This window comes from Pan paniscus, chromosome 12 (assembly GCF_029289425.2).
Source record: "Pan paniscus chromosome 12, NHGRI_mPanPan1-v2.0_pri, whole genome shotgun sequence".
In the NCBI taxonomy this organism is placed as follows: domain Eukaryota; kingdom Metazoa; phylum Chordata; class Mammalia; order Primates; family Hominidae; genus Pan; species Pan paniscus.
In genome coordinates this window covers 57,081,124-57,098,550 of record NC_073261.2, presented here as the reverse complement: position 1 = coordinate 57,098,550, position 17,427 = coordinate 57,081,124, and the positions used below count along the sequence as shown (strand labels likewise).

At 37.2% G+C, this 17,427-nt stretch overlaps 1 protein-coding gene across 2 annotated transcripts in view; it reads right to left on the bottom strand.

The window, feature by feature from the left end:
* Positions 1–3,571: 3,571 nt before the first annotated feature.
* The window catches only part of GFPT1 (glutamine--fructose-6-phosphate transaminase 1), a 70,684-nt gene continuing 56,828 nt past the window's right edge, over positions 3,572–17,427 (bottom strand). For both annotated transcript variants that reach the window (XM_003830926.5, XM_008956340.5), the window contains exons 15-19: positions 13,471–13,585; positions 13,084–13,211; positions 12,050–12,217; positions 10,696–10,857; positions 3,572–10,015 (exon numbers count right to left, since the gene is read on the bottom strand). In XM_003830926.5, coding sequence (XP_003830974.1) covers positions 9,971–10,015; positions 10,696–10,857; positions 12,050–12,217; positions 13,084–13,211; positions 13,471–13,585 — 618 coding nt within the window. In that variant the 3' untranslated portion in view covers positions 3,572–9,970. The remainder of the gene's footprint in view (positions 10,016–10,695; positions 10,858–12,049; positions 12,218–13,083; positions 13,212–13,470; positions 13,586–17,427) is intronic.

Here is a 17,427-nt window from a genome sequence, read left to right as displayed (position 1 = left end):
GTCTAGCATTTTAGTTCATTATGGTTTTATAGCTCCTAAAATATTACTGTTTTAGACAGTTAGTGCTTTAGATTTACCCTCATTTAAAAGTGTTTTGTTTTGTTTCGCTCACCATTCTTTTTTATTTTTTAAAGAGATGGGATCTTGCTATGTTGCTCAGGCTGGAGTGCAGTGGCTATTCACAGGCATGATCATAGTCCACTACAGCCTTGAACTCCTTGGCTTAAGTGATCCTGCTGCCTCAGCCTCCTGAGTAACTGGGACTACAGGTATGTGCCACCACACCCAGCCACCATTCATTATGTTGTATCTTAAGCCTTTGTGGGATCACTTTCCATCACCTTAGCATTTATCTTTGGAAGATTTTAGGGAGAGTCCCAGTTTTTATTCATCAGATAGCACATTTTTCCCATCAGTCTTCAAATTCAGTTTCATGAATTATTTTTTTCAGCACTTTGAAATAGTTCCATTGTCCTTGTTTCCACTGGTGCAGTTGGGAAATAAGCTGTCAGTCTAATTATTGACTTTTTGTGGGTAGTCTTATCTCTCTGGCTGCTTTTTAGATCTCTTCAACTTTTGTGTTCAGTTTCAAAACAATGTGTTTAAGAATGCAATTTCCTTTTATCAGCTTAAGATGTGTGAAGCACTCTAAATTCTAGGATTTGCCTTTAATCTGGTCTAGAAAATTCTCTAAAAAGTCAAGAAGCTTTGACTTTTCTCATTTTCTATCACTCTCTATAGTAAATGCTGCATTCTGGATTATTTCTTCAGACCTATCTTTTTGTTCACTAATTCTCTCTTCAGCTGGGCCTAATCTGTTTATCCATTCTAATTTCAATTGTTATATTTCATTTTCAGTCCTTCCTGAAATCTGCCTTGTCCTTCTTTATTGTCTTATTCCTTTGTCATACATTTGATTCCTCTTACTGCTTCTGATACAGTCAGCCCGTTGTACCCATGGGTTCTACATCCATGGACTCAACCAACCATGGATCCAAAATATTTGTTTAAAAAGATATATAAAATTACAACAATAAAAATACCAATTTTAAAATACAGTACAACTATTTACACAGCATTTACATTATATTGGGTGGTCTGTTTTGTTTAGAGACAGGGTCTTGTTCTGTCGTCCAGGCTGGAGTGCAATGACACAATCATAGCTCACTGCAACCTTGAACTCCTAGGCTCAAATAATTCTCCTATCCCAGCCTCCTGAGTAGGTAGGACTACAGGCACAAGCCACCATGCCTGGCTAATTTTTTTATTTTTATTTTTCTAGAGATGGTGTCTCATTACATTGCCTAGGCTAGTCTCAAGCTCCTGGACTCCCAACAATTCTCCTGCCTCAACCTCCCAAAGCACTGGGGTTGCAGGTGTGAGCCACTATGCCTGGCTGTATTAGGTATTATAAGTAATCTACAGATTGCAGAGATGGAAGTAAAGCTTTCCTTCTTTCCTCTCTGAAGGTTTGCTGAAATGAGCTATGACAGATTAACAGGAGAAAAGGCATACAAATTTCATATGCACATGGACATGGGAATCCCACAAATATGAGACTCAAAGCAAGGACACATGGCTGAAATTCAAACACCCTCTTTATAAGGAAGAGGAAAATGGGGTGGGGAGCTGTTTTGGAAGGGTAGTAAATAATTTCTAGGGAAAATGAATCAACCTGGGAGGCAGACATTATCTTATAAATGATTATCTTAGAAAACTGAATATGATCAGCAAATTACAGGAAGGTGAGGGGTAGAACTACATTGTGAACAAAGGTTGCCTTATGCAAATAGTCTTTCAAGTAAACTCTCAAAGCTGTTCTCAGAAGAACAGATGAAAAGTCTATCTGGGCATGATGACAACTTTTAATCTCTGTCTTCTCCAGTGGTTTATCTTTCCTGGTTATAAGATTCCTAGAAAAGGGGGTCTTAAGACAATTGCATTTTTTTGGAAAGCAGTTTCCTTAGTCAGATAAAGAGATTCTAGAGAGTCTCTCTTCTTTTGAATGGGGGAGAATTGCATGAGGCCAGGAGTTTGAAACCAGCCTAGGCAAACATAGCAAGACCCCATCTGTACATAAAGGAAAAAAATCAGGTGTGGTGGCATGCACCTGTAGTCCCAGCTATTCAGGAGGCTGAGGCGGGAGGACTGCCTAAAATGTTTGCAGTCTTGGCAAATTTGATTCTATCATTTGTAGTATCTTATCTCCCAGGTGTATCATTTTGGATTTTGAGCTTTTATGTCTTGGAATACTTATGGGAGTGCAATTCTCCTGCCTTGGCCTCCCAAAGTCCTAGGGGATTACAAGCATGGCTTCAATTAATAAGTTTTAAATTGCATGCCATCTGAATAGCATGATGAAACTCTGAACTGTCCCACCCAGGACATGAAACACCCCTATGTCTGGTGTCTTTACCCTTATACACTACCTGTCTATTAATCACTTAGTAGCTATGCCGGTTATCAGATAAAAAAAAAAACAAAAAAAAAACAGTATAAATATAAATAGGGATTGGTACTATCTGTGGTTTCAGGTATCCACTGGGGGTCTTGGAATATATCCCTTGTAGACAAGAGGGGATGACTGTATATAAGACTTTTATATCAAGGGAGGTTGTGATTAAGCAAGAGGAATATTATCACACAGAAATGGACCAAGGAATTTGTGTAACTTCTTATCTCCTCTTCTTGGGAAGAGGGTGAGCGTGTCTTCATTTCAAAAGGGATAGCTGATCCATGGCAGGCAGAATCATGATAGTCTTTTTTTTGAGTCGGAGTCTCACTGTCGCCCAGGCTGGAGTGCAGTGGCGCGATCTCCACTCACTGCAAGCTCCGCCTCCCGGATTCATGCCATTCTCCTGCCTCAGCCTCCCCAGTAGCTGGGGCTACAGGGGCGTGCCACCACGCCCGGCTAATTTTTTGTATTTTTAGTAGAGATGGGGTTTCACCATGTTTTTCTTTGGAACTTTAAACATGAGTTCAAGGGTGAGTCTAGATGTGTGTTGCAAAGGGTGAACTGTGCTGGACAATGTCTGCTGAATATTCTGTACTAATAAAAAATTAGCTCCATGTACTAGAGCATACCTGTGGTCCCAACAACTTGGAAGGCTGAGTTGGGAGGATAGCTTGAGCCTAGGAGGTCAAGGCTGCATTGAGCTATGATCATGCCACTGCCTTCCAGCCTAGGAAACTGGGAGAGACCCTTTCTCAAAATAATAATAATAATAATCAGCCCTATCTTCTAATAGAACTAGGAATGCATAAACTAATTTATACAAATTTGTCCCTGCTGGGAAGACAGAAATCATTTAAATTCCCAGTGTCATGTCAGCAAAGTCAATTCTGTATTCAGAGGCCAGCTTATTTTTACCACTTCAAGCACCAAAAAAAGACTACATATATGAAAAAGTTTCTACATTAGTTTTTTTCAAACAAAGAAACGCTCTAAACTTTAGTAACGCCACATGGGTCCAAGTTAACAACCAAGAACAAAAGATAGAAATCCTACAAAGATTCCCAACACTTCCTAGGTTTCTACATAGCAGCAATGAAAGTAAATTAATAATAAATATTGGATTTACATTTTATTCAAAGGATAAATACAAAATTAAGAAAGAGTTCAAATTCAAAGCAAATATGCTTGATATTTCAAAACAATTCTACATACAAAGTACAATAGGAAAAAACCAAAAGCCCCCATAAATTAGATTGGCTAGACACATTCAAGTCTAGCAGAAAGAAACTTGGAATTTAATGCAACGTTATTTCTCTTGCCTAGAAGCTAAAGCCTTAATTGTCTCAGATATCTTCCATCTCCTTATGGGCATTACTTGAAGACAACAGTGGAGCAAGCTTTTTAATGAACTTGCCATGGTAAAAAACCAATGACAGATGCCACACTGGAAAGAGGACAACAATGTAACCTAAAAGGGAGCTACTGGCAGAAATAAAAGCTAGTGATACTGATACCATCTAGACCTTTGCAGACGTTTAGAGTACTGTGCAATCTTAAATTATTGTTTATCAACCTTTGGGTCTCACAAATTAAGAATGTACTAGTTAAGAACCAAGGAGTTATACCCAGTTCACAATACTGTTTCCTTCACTTGCCCTTTAGATATAATGGATCTGGAATTCTCAATGAGTGTTACATGGTTTGGGAATTCTGGCAATTTTCCTTCCAAGACCTCCCTATACTTATCTCCATTTCAAAATAAACAAAGCTGAGTGACAGAGGCAAAAATTAATTCCTAAAGATCCAAAGGGTATACAATACCTGTCAAATTTGATATGTCTGGGCAGGACACGGTGACTCACGCCTGTAATCCCAGAACTTTGGGAGGCCAAGGCGGGCAGATCACTTAAGGTCAGGAGTTTGAGACTAGCCTAGCCAACATGGTGAAACCCCGTCTCTACTAAAAACACAAAAATTAGCTAGGCATGGTGGCACGCGCCTGTAATCCCAGCTAATCCAGAGGCTGAGGCAAAAGACCCGTGTGAACACGGGAGGCGGAAGTTGCAGCGAGCCGAGATTGCAGCACTGCATGCCAGCCTGGGCAACAGAGCAAAACTCCATCTCAAAAAAAAAAAAAAAAAAAGAAGCCTCTGGAAAAAATGACGCATCTTGGTGGCGCAGCCTTAGGCTCTGGTGCAGAAGAAGAGAGAGGGAGAGGTGGAAGAGGGAGAGAGAGAGAGAGAGAGAGAGACCAAAGACTGGGCTGAATTCTACAAGCAGGCAAAACAGCACATCTATCCATTCAAATCACCCTGGCCTGTCTCCTGAAAAACGCAGCAGCTGCTATAACCACTAGGGATAGACTCTAGCTTGCTGTTCATAAAAGGGTTCTGTAAGGGAAACTTTGCTCTATAATTAACAGAGTGCCAGATATTACAGAAACTTTAGATTGTCTTGCTACTCACTGACCTTAAATATTATCCTTTCTTTTGCAACTATCAATTCACTTAAAAGTTTTAATCATTGCATACCCTGTAAACTTCCTATAAACAATATGTTATTGCAAAATGTTTTAAAAGATGTGAGAAAGTATCTGTGGAGTTTGGTATCAGAAAGGGCAGAGCCTTTGTTTTATCTAACGATTCTTTCCCAAACTGGGAAGTTCGGGTAGAGACAGTGGCTTTTGGTAATATTTAGGCAGTGATTTCTTATTCTTAAAATCAACAGTAATGAATAAAGTTTTGACATCAGAAATGTTTACAACTAAAGTAGACATTGATTACATTCTTAGTACAATACAATTTTTAACATAACTACAAATGTGTATACACTTCAAATATTAGCAAATTGCTTCAAAATGAAATTCTAAGCAAGTTTTTGGTAATTTATTCACAGTTCAGGCTTACTCACTGGACTTAACGACATGAGGAAGAAATGACCAACTGGCTCAGTAAACTAAACATTCATTTCAAAAATCACAAAACTGAAACAAAGCAAAGATGATCCTAAAATTTTCACTTCTCAAGAAGTGTAATTTAAACAAATACCAAAAGCTTTATTTAAGCAAAATCACATTCAACCACAAAACATTCAAAAAGCTAACAGGATCATTTCTACATTCATTCTGAAAACAGTGTAGTAAGAAAGGTAATTTGAGAATTTCCAAAGATGTTCTCGCTAGCCATTATTTATGGTAATTACATAACATTTTGATGTCAAGCTATTACAGACTTAAAAGTTAATATAGCATAATTTTACAATAGTGCTTTCACTATGATTTTTATTTTAACCCTGGATATTATTGGTTTGAAGCTAATATTATCAGTCCTATTGGTTGTCACTGTCACAGATCTGAAGATACGTTTAAATTCATCAAGCTAGGAAGATATCAAAATATTAACAATCTTCAAGTATAGTGAGAAAAAAACTGATTTAAGTGTTAGCATTTCTAAACCTGAGACTCTAACAGTAAAAACAAAGTAATCTGAAACCTGTTTCCATGGGTAAAACACTCTGCCTGGTATTCTTGTACACAAAATTTACTAAATATGTGAATATCATAAAATGAAAATATCACTCCCTTCAATTTCTTTGGCCTTCACAAATTCAATGTGACTATGATCCTTTTCAATAATACTTTCAATGACATTGTGCTTCTTTAGAAAAATCACTTAAGTTGTAGCATACAATAGTTAACATTAGTTCTTTTATTGCTATGGTATATGCTAATTTTTTTAAAAGGGGAAAAAAAACCCAAAGAACTTATTAAAATGTTCGTTAAAGCAAACATTTCAATTGGTTTCCTTTCTTTGAAGAATAATGGAAATAAATGTCAGAGGAGTATTACTAAGGAGCCAAAACAAACAAACAAAAAAACAAAAAACTCCTTTACTCCCATCCTCAGAACTAACTCAAGACATCTGTATTCAAAAAGATAAAACAATCTCATCTCCGTAACTACCTCCTATGAAACCTAAGAGAGAAAACCTGTAATAGCTCTCTTAACCAACAGCCCCATCTGCACATCACCAAGCGCCAGTTCCCTTTGGGTAGCAGTAATGCTTGTTTTTCATCTTTGCATATTAAGGACTGTTGTTAACAGATTTATGGGTCATTTGTAGCTTACTTTGCAAATACCTTTCACTTCTTATGAAACACAATATGCCCCCAAACATGGACCATTATTCAAGTAGACAAAATCACCCACTGACAGCACTTTAACAACCCACCTCCACTCCATCTTCCCATTCTCTCACCCTATGCCTTCCAATGAACCTAGTCTTTGCTAGTGATGAGTCCATCTGGGGACAAATACTGCTTTAAAGATGATGTAATTTTCAATGCCAACCACAGTGACTTTCCCATAATAGGTATTAATAAACACTTGTTGACATAATAAGCTAAAAATAGTTAACATTAATTTTTCTCTTTATCTTTTATTCTTATGGCATAGAATTTATTTTAAAAGACTGAAAAACTGATTCCAATGTGTAATAATCACTTACTGGGCCACATACTAGATGACAGACATGCCTCCCTGCCTAAAAAGGGCTCAAAGGAACTCTCAGTTATACATGAGTGAATTAAAACTTTAAATGTACTACAAGAAAGAACTTTTTATATGAAGGATTCTTTATGTAGAGTATCTTTTTTGAAAAATCAGATTTTCTTATCCTATATTACACTGGTTTTAATTGGGCATGCTCACTTTAGTGGTGTGCCTCATTACAATGTCTCTTTTGTGTTAAGAATTAACTTACAAAAGCATTTAAAAATCACTACATCAAATGGGATAGAGAGTAAGAAGACAGGAGAGAGAGGAGAAACCATGTTTTTTGTTTTGAGTCAGGAGGGTCTCACTCTGTCACTCAAGCTGAAGCACAGTGGCACAATCACAGCTCACTGCAGCCTCAACCTCCCAGGCTCAAGTGATCCTACTACTTAAGCCTCCCAAGTTGCTGAGACTACAGGCACAAGCCATCATGCCCAGCCAATTTAAAAAAAAAAAAAATTTTTTTTTTTTTTTAAGAGAGTCTTGCTCTGTCGCCAGGCTGGAGTGTAGTGGCGTGATCTCGCCTCACTGCAACCTCTGCCTCCTGGGTTCAAGCGATTCTCCTGCCTCCGCCTCCCAAGTAGTTGGGACTACAGGCGCACGCCACCACGCCCAGCTAATTTTTGTATTTTTAGTAAAGATGGGGTTTCACCGTGTTGGCCAGGATGGTCTCGATCTCTTGACCTCGTGATCAACCCGCCTCAGCCTCCCAAAGTGCTGGGATTACAGGTGTGAGCCACTGCGTCTGGCCAAAAAAAATTTTGTAGAGACCAGGTCTCACCATGTTGCCCAGGCTGTTCTCCAACTCTTGAGCTCAAGCAATACTCCCACCTCAGCCTCCCAAAGTGGAGGCTGGTATTATAGGCTGAGCCACTGCACCCGGCAGATAATCCATGTTTGTTTGGAAAATATCACTTCTTTGTTCTTGATTTTGGTTTTTGATATTCAGTTTAGAACTTACCCTAGCTTTCAGTATATTTGTGTGTGTGTGTACACATGTGCTTTATAGAAAGACACACACAGAGGGAGACAGAGATTATGCAGACTAATGACTGACTTCACATATTAGTTTTAACTTAGAATGCTGAATCATACTTTAAACTATAAGAAATGCTACAAACCCACACAAATTGTGTTTGTAAAATGTTAATATACAAAACATAAGAAATGACACTATACACACACCAGCTGACTTACACAAAATAATCTTAGAAACAATTAAAGTAGATCAATATAGCTATAATAGCCATATATTATATATAATGTAAATAGTGACCCTATTTTATTCTTAAAAAGATCAGGTTTCTAGTCACCGTGTATGAAAGTCCTTCCAAATTACCTCAAAATATAACAAATCTTTCTCTAACCCTAAGACACAAGCAGAATTCTATGCTTCTCTGGCAACAACAATAACTATTAGAAAATCTTAACCTCACCCAGAAGTTAAAACAAGAAAAGAAAGAAAAGAAAGGAAAAAACAGCTTACTTAAATAATTGTGCTAAATAGCTTATCTTCACAATTAAAAAGTAAAAACCTTTGAAAAAGAAGGACTTCACCAAAAACAAACACACTCTCCTATAGCCCTGAAGATCTGGCCAGAAAAGCTCCATTAAGAAATTATTACTCACAATTTTGGGGGTATCAAATAATAACATTCTACTTTAAATATTTTAATCCAAATTGTCAACTTCCATTTCTGCCACTTACAAGCTGAACATACCCCAATATCACTTTATTTATATCTTCTTTATTCCTAAATATATTTCAGGGGTAGAGCACAGAAAATACAAAGAGGAAAAATACTTAGGATACAATACTAAATTTGGTGCCTATCAGTGTAAAGCATACATACCTTTTTCTGAGCTTAGCCTACCACATATACTTAGAGTGAAATGATGAGGTCAGCGACCTGCAAATCTTCCAAACAATCGCAAGTAACTTCCAAACTGGCACTAAGGGACTAGTTTTATGCAACAATGTAATGAAGGAAAGTTAAAATTAACTACAGGAAATTCTTCCTCGTGACAAAGTTGAAGAGAATACTGAATATATCAATATTAATTAAATAGCAGCTCTGTGTTGTGATTTTAAAGAACAAGATAAAATATGTCATTCAGCGGTCATTTAAAAAATAAAAGACTACAGATACAAGGAAATAAAAACCACTTTTAGGAGATGAAAACACAAAGTAGTAGGATATCCAACATGTACACATCCCATCTTCAAATTTAAAATCATATTGTCAGTTGTCCAAAGCAGCTTGAATTTAAAGTTTGTGCTATAAAATTGTGCAAATATGTTAAGGATTGAGACCCACCAATGCACTACTGTAATATTTCGCTTCCTAAATTTCTTCCACCTACAGATAATAGACAACAAGTCTGAGAAACTAAGGCTAACCAAACTTAGATATAAATCCTACCAATAAAATTTTTCAGTTTTAAGTTTTACAGTTTGATTTAAAAAGAAAACAGAAACAAATTTCAAAATAAATCACATCTTCTCTTAAAACTTGGCAAACCCTTCCCTAACTGTCCAAGTATGAGCATACACTGCCACTGGCTTTAGATACTCCAATTAAATGCACTACTCTTTCACTGGTCTGAATGAAGTATGGTGAAACAAGTACCAATTTTTAGAAACATATTGTCTTCTCAGATTGAAGTGGAGGGTCCAGAAATGCAACACCCAGCATTCTTTAAAGAAAATAATAGCTAGAATCTTTCTGATACAGATTCCAATATAGATTCCATTATTCAAAGTCCTCCACAAATTACTGGGAAAATGTAAGAGGTAACTTCACAAAAATCACATATTGAGTGGAATAATTATAACTGATATATAAATAAGGATTTACTAAAAAAAGGCTTCAAGGGGTGATATTTTAAATCAAGGTTTTAAATACAAAAGGTGTCTTGTGTTGCTTAATCATACAGTTTCGTACATTTTGTATAGATATTCTTCACTCTACAGTCACAGATTTGGCAAGATTCCGTGGGAAATCAACCTGCAAAAAGAAAAAAAAAAAAAGCAAGATTTGAGAGATTATATAGACTGGGGAAGGGGGTGGTTACTATAAGCAAATTATTTTTGTTTATAAAAACAGAAAACAATACATTCATTAACCATCTTTATTACAGACTACAAAGAATTAGATTAGAAAATATAATCACATAATGTGTCCTGAAAAAAACTGAAATTGGTTAGGAAAAAGCATTCTAAAGGTGCCAGTTCACACAGAAAGAGCTACTGTGGTCCTCTACAGAAGTAGTAGCCCTCATAGGGGACACTAAAAACAAAAGCACTATGTTTTGGTTGCCACAATGGCTGAGAAACCAGGAATGCTACAAAGTCTTCAATGTGTGGGACAGTTCCAAACAAAAAAGAATTGTCCTGCCAAATGCCAATAGCTGCCCTGTTAAGAGATAGAGGTTGTATTAAGAAAACAGGTGGAGACTACCCAAGGTGAGTCACCATCTTGGAGGTGAACCCCAAGGTTCCTTCAAGTTCTATGGGTAAGAAGATGTTGTGATGTAACCTACAAATTGGGCCATGAAAATATAACAGGTGACAGATATATATTTGATAGATTTCTCAAACACTATTGTTAAAAATTTAGGAGAAAAAAATCAGATTGTATCCAGGTAAAAAACCATCCCAAGATTTCTGCAGTGGTAGATGACTTACATCATAGCCTCTCAGCACAGCAAGGTGGAAAGCCAGCAACTGTAAAGGGATCACGCTGAGAATGCCCTGCAAGCAGTCCACTGAGTGGGGCACCTTGATTGTTCTTTTTGTGTTCTTAATGGTCTCAGTATCCTCCTTATCACAAATTACCACAGGCCGCCCCTAGGAAAGAAAATCACACACATACACAACATCACTGGTGGGCAAAGGCAGGGCTATAGCTTATGAATGTGCAAAAATTGAACTGCATAATCCATATGAAGCCTCACGGACAGACCTCTTTAAATTCCTGTGTAGTAAATCTGATTGTTATTACTTATAGTCGAGGAAACAGAAGCGTTATGGGATCCAGTAATTTGTTTAAACTCATGCAACTAAGAAATACCAGGCTTAGTACTTGACTGCAGGTTTGCCTAACTTCAAAGCTCAAGTTCATTACCACCACATTGTGCTTAGGGAATAATACCTTTTGGAATTTATATATAAAGCCAACTGATCTGAAGAAAATTCAATTATATAATATTAAAATAAAACCTAGATGTTAGATTTCCCCTGAAATATATCGCGTGTGTGTATTTTTTTTTTAATTTATTTTATTTACTTTTTTAGAGACAGGGTCTCACTATGCTACCCAGGCTGTATTCAAACTCCTGGACTCAAGTGATCCTCCTGCCTCAGTCCCCAGAGTAGCTGGGACTACAGTCATGTGCCACTGCAACCAGCTGAAATATATATTTAAAAATATTTTAAAATACATTTTTAAATGTTTTAGAAGTATTAAATTAAAAAGGAACAGCATATGTTAACTAAAAGAAGACAGGATGTGGAGACCAAGACCTCAGTTCTGGTCTTGGTTCTGCCCAATATGAGATCTATGACCTTGGTCTTCTTAAAGCTCTAAGTATCTGGGCCAGGCGGGGTGGCTCATGCCTGTAATCCCAGCACTTTGGGGGGTTGAGGCAGGTGGATCACTTCAGGTCAGGAGTTCGACACCAGCCTGACCAACATGAAACCCCATCTCTACCAAAAATACAAAATTAGCCAGGCGTGGTGGAGTGTGCCTGTAATCCCAGCTACTTGGGAGGCTGAGGCAGGAAAATTGCCTGAACCCAGGAGGCAGAGGTTGCAGTGAGCCAAGATTGTGCCACTGCACTCCAGGCTGGGTGACAGAGACTCCATCTCCAAAAAAAAAAAAAAAATTCTTAAGTATCTGATTCCTCACATGTGAACCTCAAAGGCTGTATTCCAAAGTAAATGAGTTAACACGTGTAAACATGTTTTGTAAGTCATTCAAATAAGCTAGCATAACTCCCCTCTTTGATCCCCAAGGTGTTCTCACAGTCCCCCGACTTACCTGCCGAGCAACCACTTGCTGAAGAGCATTCTGACACTTGGCATAAGTGTGATCTCTCATGATGATCATGATCACAGGCATCAATTTATCCACCAAAGCCAGAGGGCCATGTTTCAATTCACCAGCAAGGATGCCTTCAGAGTGCATATAAGTAATTTCTTTGATTTTCTAATAGGAAAGAACCAGATTTGTCTTCAATCCACTTTTCAAAAATCCATGTTTAAGTAAATATTATAAAAAGCATGTGATATGTCAAGCCACTGTCTATCTATCCAAAAGTATTAAAGGACCACTGATCTATAAATATATCTAACAAGTTAATAGATCACTATTTCTATATTATCAACATGTAATTGGAAGTTTTAAAGCTCCATAAGGACTTTTTAAAGATTTTAGATTATCACAAACATATTCATATTTCTAGTTAACCCTTTTTTTTTTTTTTTTTTTTTTTTTAAGACAGAGTCTTCTTCTATCGCCCAGGCTGGAGTACAGTGGTGTGATCTCGGCTCACTGCCACCTCCACCTCCTAGGTTCAAGTGATCTTCCCGCCTTAGCCTCCCAAGTAACTGGGATTATAGTCATGCGTTACCACATCCAGCTAATGTTTTTGTATTATTAGTAGAGATGGGGTTTCACCACGTTGGGCAGGCTGGTCTCGAACTTCTGACTTCAAGTTTGATCTACCTGCCATGTCCTCCCAAAGTGCTGGGATTACAGACGTGAGCCGCTGTGCCCAGCTTGACCTCAATTAAATTTCTTATCTAGAGAACTTAATCTTTATTCATATTTGAACAAATTAACCCAAGTTACTTGCTAAATCCAAGTTTATCATGCTAAAATGTACTCTTTTTGATTTTCACTTCTGAACAGAGTTCTCTGTTGCACTTTCTCAAAGTAAACAAACCACAATGCATAAATACAGAAGGACTTTCAAAAGTTCTACCTATTTCATTCATTTAATGTAAAAGTATGACTACGTGTCAGGTCTGCAGGTCAATGGACTGATACTAATTAGAACTAAGAAAACTTACCAGTGCCCCTTCAAGACAAGTAGCATAATGATAGCCTCGTCCCATTATCAGAACTGACTTCTGATGATAAAGTTCTGTTGCTAGTTTCTGAATTTCGTCATCCATGCTCAGTACTTCCTTAATCAAATCTAAGAAGTAATATTAGCAAAAAAGGACAATAAACCAAACAAATAAAATAACAATATGTTGGCAGCAAATAATAAAAGACCAGTGTTTCTATTCCTCTATGCTATCAATCAGTATGGGTATTTTTTTAATACATCGGAGCAAACGTAGAAAGATCTTATTGACTAAATAGCTACAAGCCACAGCTTCAAGGATAAGAGAATTTTACCTATTACCCACTCCCTTAGACAACAAAAGTGTAATATATGAGTGTCTTTGTACCAGGCAGCCGTTTCAATCCAAGCATGATCTCTTTGCGTCTTTCTTGCATGGAGATCCGATCATCACACATCATAAGGGCGAACATCACAAGGGATACAAACTGGCTGGTATAAGCCTGAAACATCACAAAAAAGCAGGACAATTAGTTGCAGCTGCTCTTAAGAATTTAGAACTTTTAATTTTAAAAAGCTGAAAATAAAATTCCCATTGGTTTTACAGTATATATTCTCTATCTCTTAAAACTACGTTAAGGGCCGGGCGCGGTGGCTCACGCCTGTAATCCCAGCACTTTGGGAGGCCGAGGCGGGCGGATCACGAGGTCAGGAGATCGAGACCATCCTGGCTAACATGGTGAAACCCCGTCTCTACTAAAAATACAAAAAATTAGCCGGGCGTGGTAGCGGGCGCCTGTAGTCCCAGCTACTCGGGAGGCTGAGGCAGGAGAATGGCGTGAACCCGGGAGGCGGAGCTTGCAGTGAGCCGAGATCGCGCCACTGCACTCCAGCCTGGGCGACAGAGCGAGACTCCGTCTCAAAAAAAAAAAAAAAAAAAAACTACGTTAGGGCCAAGCATGGTGGCTCATGCCTGTAATCTCAGCACTTTGGAAGGCCAGGGCGGGGGGATCGCTTGAGCTTAGGAGTTCGAGACCAGCCTGGGCAACATAGCGAAACCCTGTCTCTAAAAAAAAATACAAAAATTAGCTGGGTGTGGTGGTGTGCACCTGTGGTCCCAGCTACTCAGGAGGATCACTTGAGCCCGGGAGGCAGAGGTTGCAGTGAACCAGGATCGCACCACAGCACTGCAGCCTGGGACAGAGTGAGACCCTGTCTCCAAAAAACAAAAATAAACTACCTTAGTAACAGTGAACTGAACCAGTACTTGGGAAATCTATCACTATTCTCCTTTTCTGAATCTTGAACAAATGACTCAACCTTTATTTCTTAGATACAAAAGCCAAACACCCTATAACCCATTGAATGCTTATGAAATTCCTAATATCCCTAAGAAAGGAAGGAAAAGATGAGCAAATCAGCATGTGCCTAACCACATTTAGTTTTTGGTGTAAGTCAAAAGGCAAGTGCTTGATAAACTCTCCTTGGGGTACTTGCACTGGTATTGCTGGATTTTTTTTTTAATTGCTCTTTGATTTCCACCTTTGCCTATTGCCTGTTCCTCAATCCCAGTTTTATGTTTTAAGTTTGCATTAAAAAAAAAAAAAGGAAAGAAACTATAATTGTAGAAAAGTAAATAGAAATAATATTTAATCTCATCTGTTAATAGAAATAATTACATTAATAATATGCTATTAATAACACTTGTGAATATTGCCTTAAAGTTTTTACTGTTTTTCTTTTCTTTACATAGTTAAGAAAATTAATTAGCAGGTACAATTTTATAACTTGCTTTCACTCCTAAATAATAGTACAAGTGTAATCCTAAAACTGAACTCTGTCAAGTTACATTATAACCTTGAGCAGTTTTCATCTCTTTAGGCCTCAGATACCCCATCTCTTAAATGCACATGACACTTACAAGATTATAATGACAATTAAATGAGACAAATGTAACACATTCAGTTCTGTATAATCCCTGACACACAGGCTCAAAACGTACTATAAATTTTATTGATGACAGCTTGAACTAAAAGACAATTAGTTTCTTTGGATACAGAATTGTACGTATTTTAAAACTCACAATCCTACTGCCAAGACTATTTTCATTCTTACTAACTTTATGTGACTGTGAGATGTGCCTGTTTTGTCAAGTTCTGTGAAATACTGAGAATTATCTCTTTAGCAAACTTTTACCATTTTGACTGCGGGACAATGAACCTTCACTACTATTTTAGCATACATATCTTGAATCCTAAAGCTAAGCTTTTTTTTCATGTTTGTTGACCATTTATATTTTCTCTTTTGACAACTGACTTTGTTGTTCCTCACCTGTTTTTCAACTTGAGTTTGTTTATTCAAATTGGTTTTAAGAAGGTAGTTATTGTTCAAAACAAAAAAATTAGACAAATGCTACATTAATGTTTGGGTGGTCAGATTCTACTTTGAAGTCTGAAGTTTGCAGATATGCCTACAGATTTTTAGAGTTTATCACTTCTTATTCTGTACCATTAATGTAATACTTTAAATTACTATATATGTTACCATTTTTCTGGATTTAGTAAGAAATTTGCATTTTTGGTGTGATGTAACAAGGGTTTTAATGTAATTTATGTTCGATTTTGCATTTTTTTCATTATTGTTATATTTTAACCTGACTGAATGACTGATCTAATTGTATTAGTATTGTGAATAATCATGTGAAATGTTTTGAGACAGAGTACTATATTTCTGAATATAATTTTATGGCTTTTTTCACTTAGTAAGAACCTTTCTATGTGGAAAACTAAGAAAACTGTTTTCTGCTGTATAATCTGGCATTCATTGTAGATTAAAGCTTATTTTTCTGTGAATAAAACGTATTCAATACAATACTATTCTCTAAAATTAAAAAAAAAGAAGGTAGTTATTGTTATGTCTCAAATATTTTTTCTCATCGTGGACTGACCTTTTATATTGGTGCTGACTGACATAATTTTTTAACTTTTACGTAGTACTTTTAGACTCAGATAATTCTTCCACATCCTACATAAACTAAGTATTATTAAATTTTCTTACTTCTGTTGTTTTCACTGTTCCTTTTTATTTTTTTAACATTTTCCTTTTTAGTCTGTCTGAAATTAATTTCAGTGCAAGTTGAAGGAACACTAATTCTAACCCAAGATATGTCATTTCTTTACAAAACAATCTTTCCATTTAAAAATATGGCATTTTCATCAATTTGTGCTAGGAATTTAATGCTATTTCCCTCTATTTATCACTTTGGCCACACACTCTAAATTTTTACTCCTATTATTCATTGTTTACTTTTTTCTAGTCTTTCTTTTTTTTTTTTTTTTTTTTTTTTTTTGAGACACAGTTTTGCTCTTGTTGCCCAGGCTGGATTGCAATGGCGTGATCTCGGCTCACTGCAACCTCAGCCTCCTGGGTTCACGTGATTCTCCTGCTTCAGCCACCCCAAGCAGCTGGGATTACAGGCGCCCGCCACCATGCCCGGCTAATTTTCTCGTATTTTTTTAGTGGAGACGGGGTTTCACTATGTTGGCCAGGCTGGTCTTGAACTCCTGTCCTCAAGTGATCTGCCCAAAGTGCTGGGATTACAAGCGTGAGCCACCACGCCCGGCCTCTAGTAAGTCTTTCTTAATGGTAGTTCTGATTTTTTTTAATCCAATAGTTATTTTGAAAAACATTTTTATGTTTCAGATATTTGAGGCTTTTAGTTACATCTCTTTCAGTTGGTTATTGTGCTGTTGTCAGTTACGGTGTTAGATATAATTTTAGCTTTAGGAAATTTATTCTGAGGGGTGTGTGTGTGCGTGCGCGGATTATATGCTGAATTTCTATTACTCTTCTCTTGATAAGGGATTACTCCATTAGTGATTTCCTGGCATGATGTGGATAATGAGACTCCCTCTATAATAAAATCACAGTCTGGTAACTCCTTATCATCCCAATAGTTAAATGAGACTCCCTGTTTCCTCCTGCTGGACTTCCCAGCCTCCAGCTGCTCACATGGTCCTCCACAACTGCCTCCCTGTACACCTATTATATTCCACCAGCAGACTGGAATCTTTTCTCATAACACTAAAGTGAATTTGGAGTCCTCTGCCTCCGAGACTAATGAGCACATCTATATTCTAAATTCCAGACTCTTCCAGTCTACTTCTTCCTACTGTGGTTTACTTTTCAATTAATCAATTAACCACAAAACATACTACCAGGCCAGAGGTATCTTGGACCCCTGGAATACTTAAACTGTTTCCAATCCAAACTGATCAGATAATGAGTATTCCAGTTCCTGTAGCCCATAACTAAAAATGTTATTCTACAAACTAGTGTTTATTTG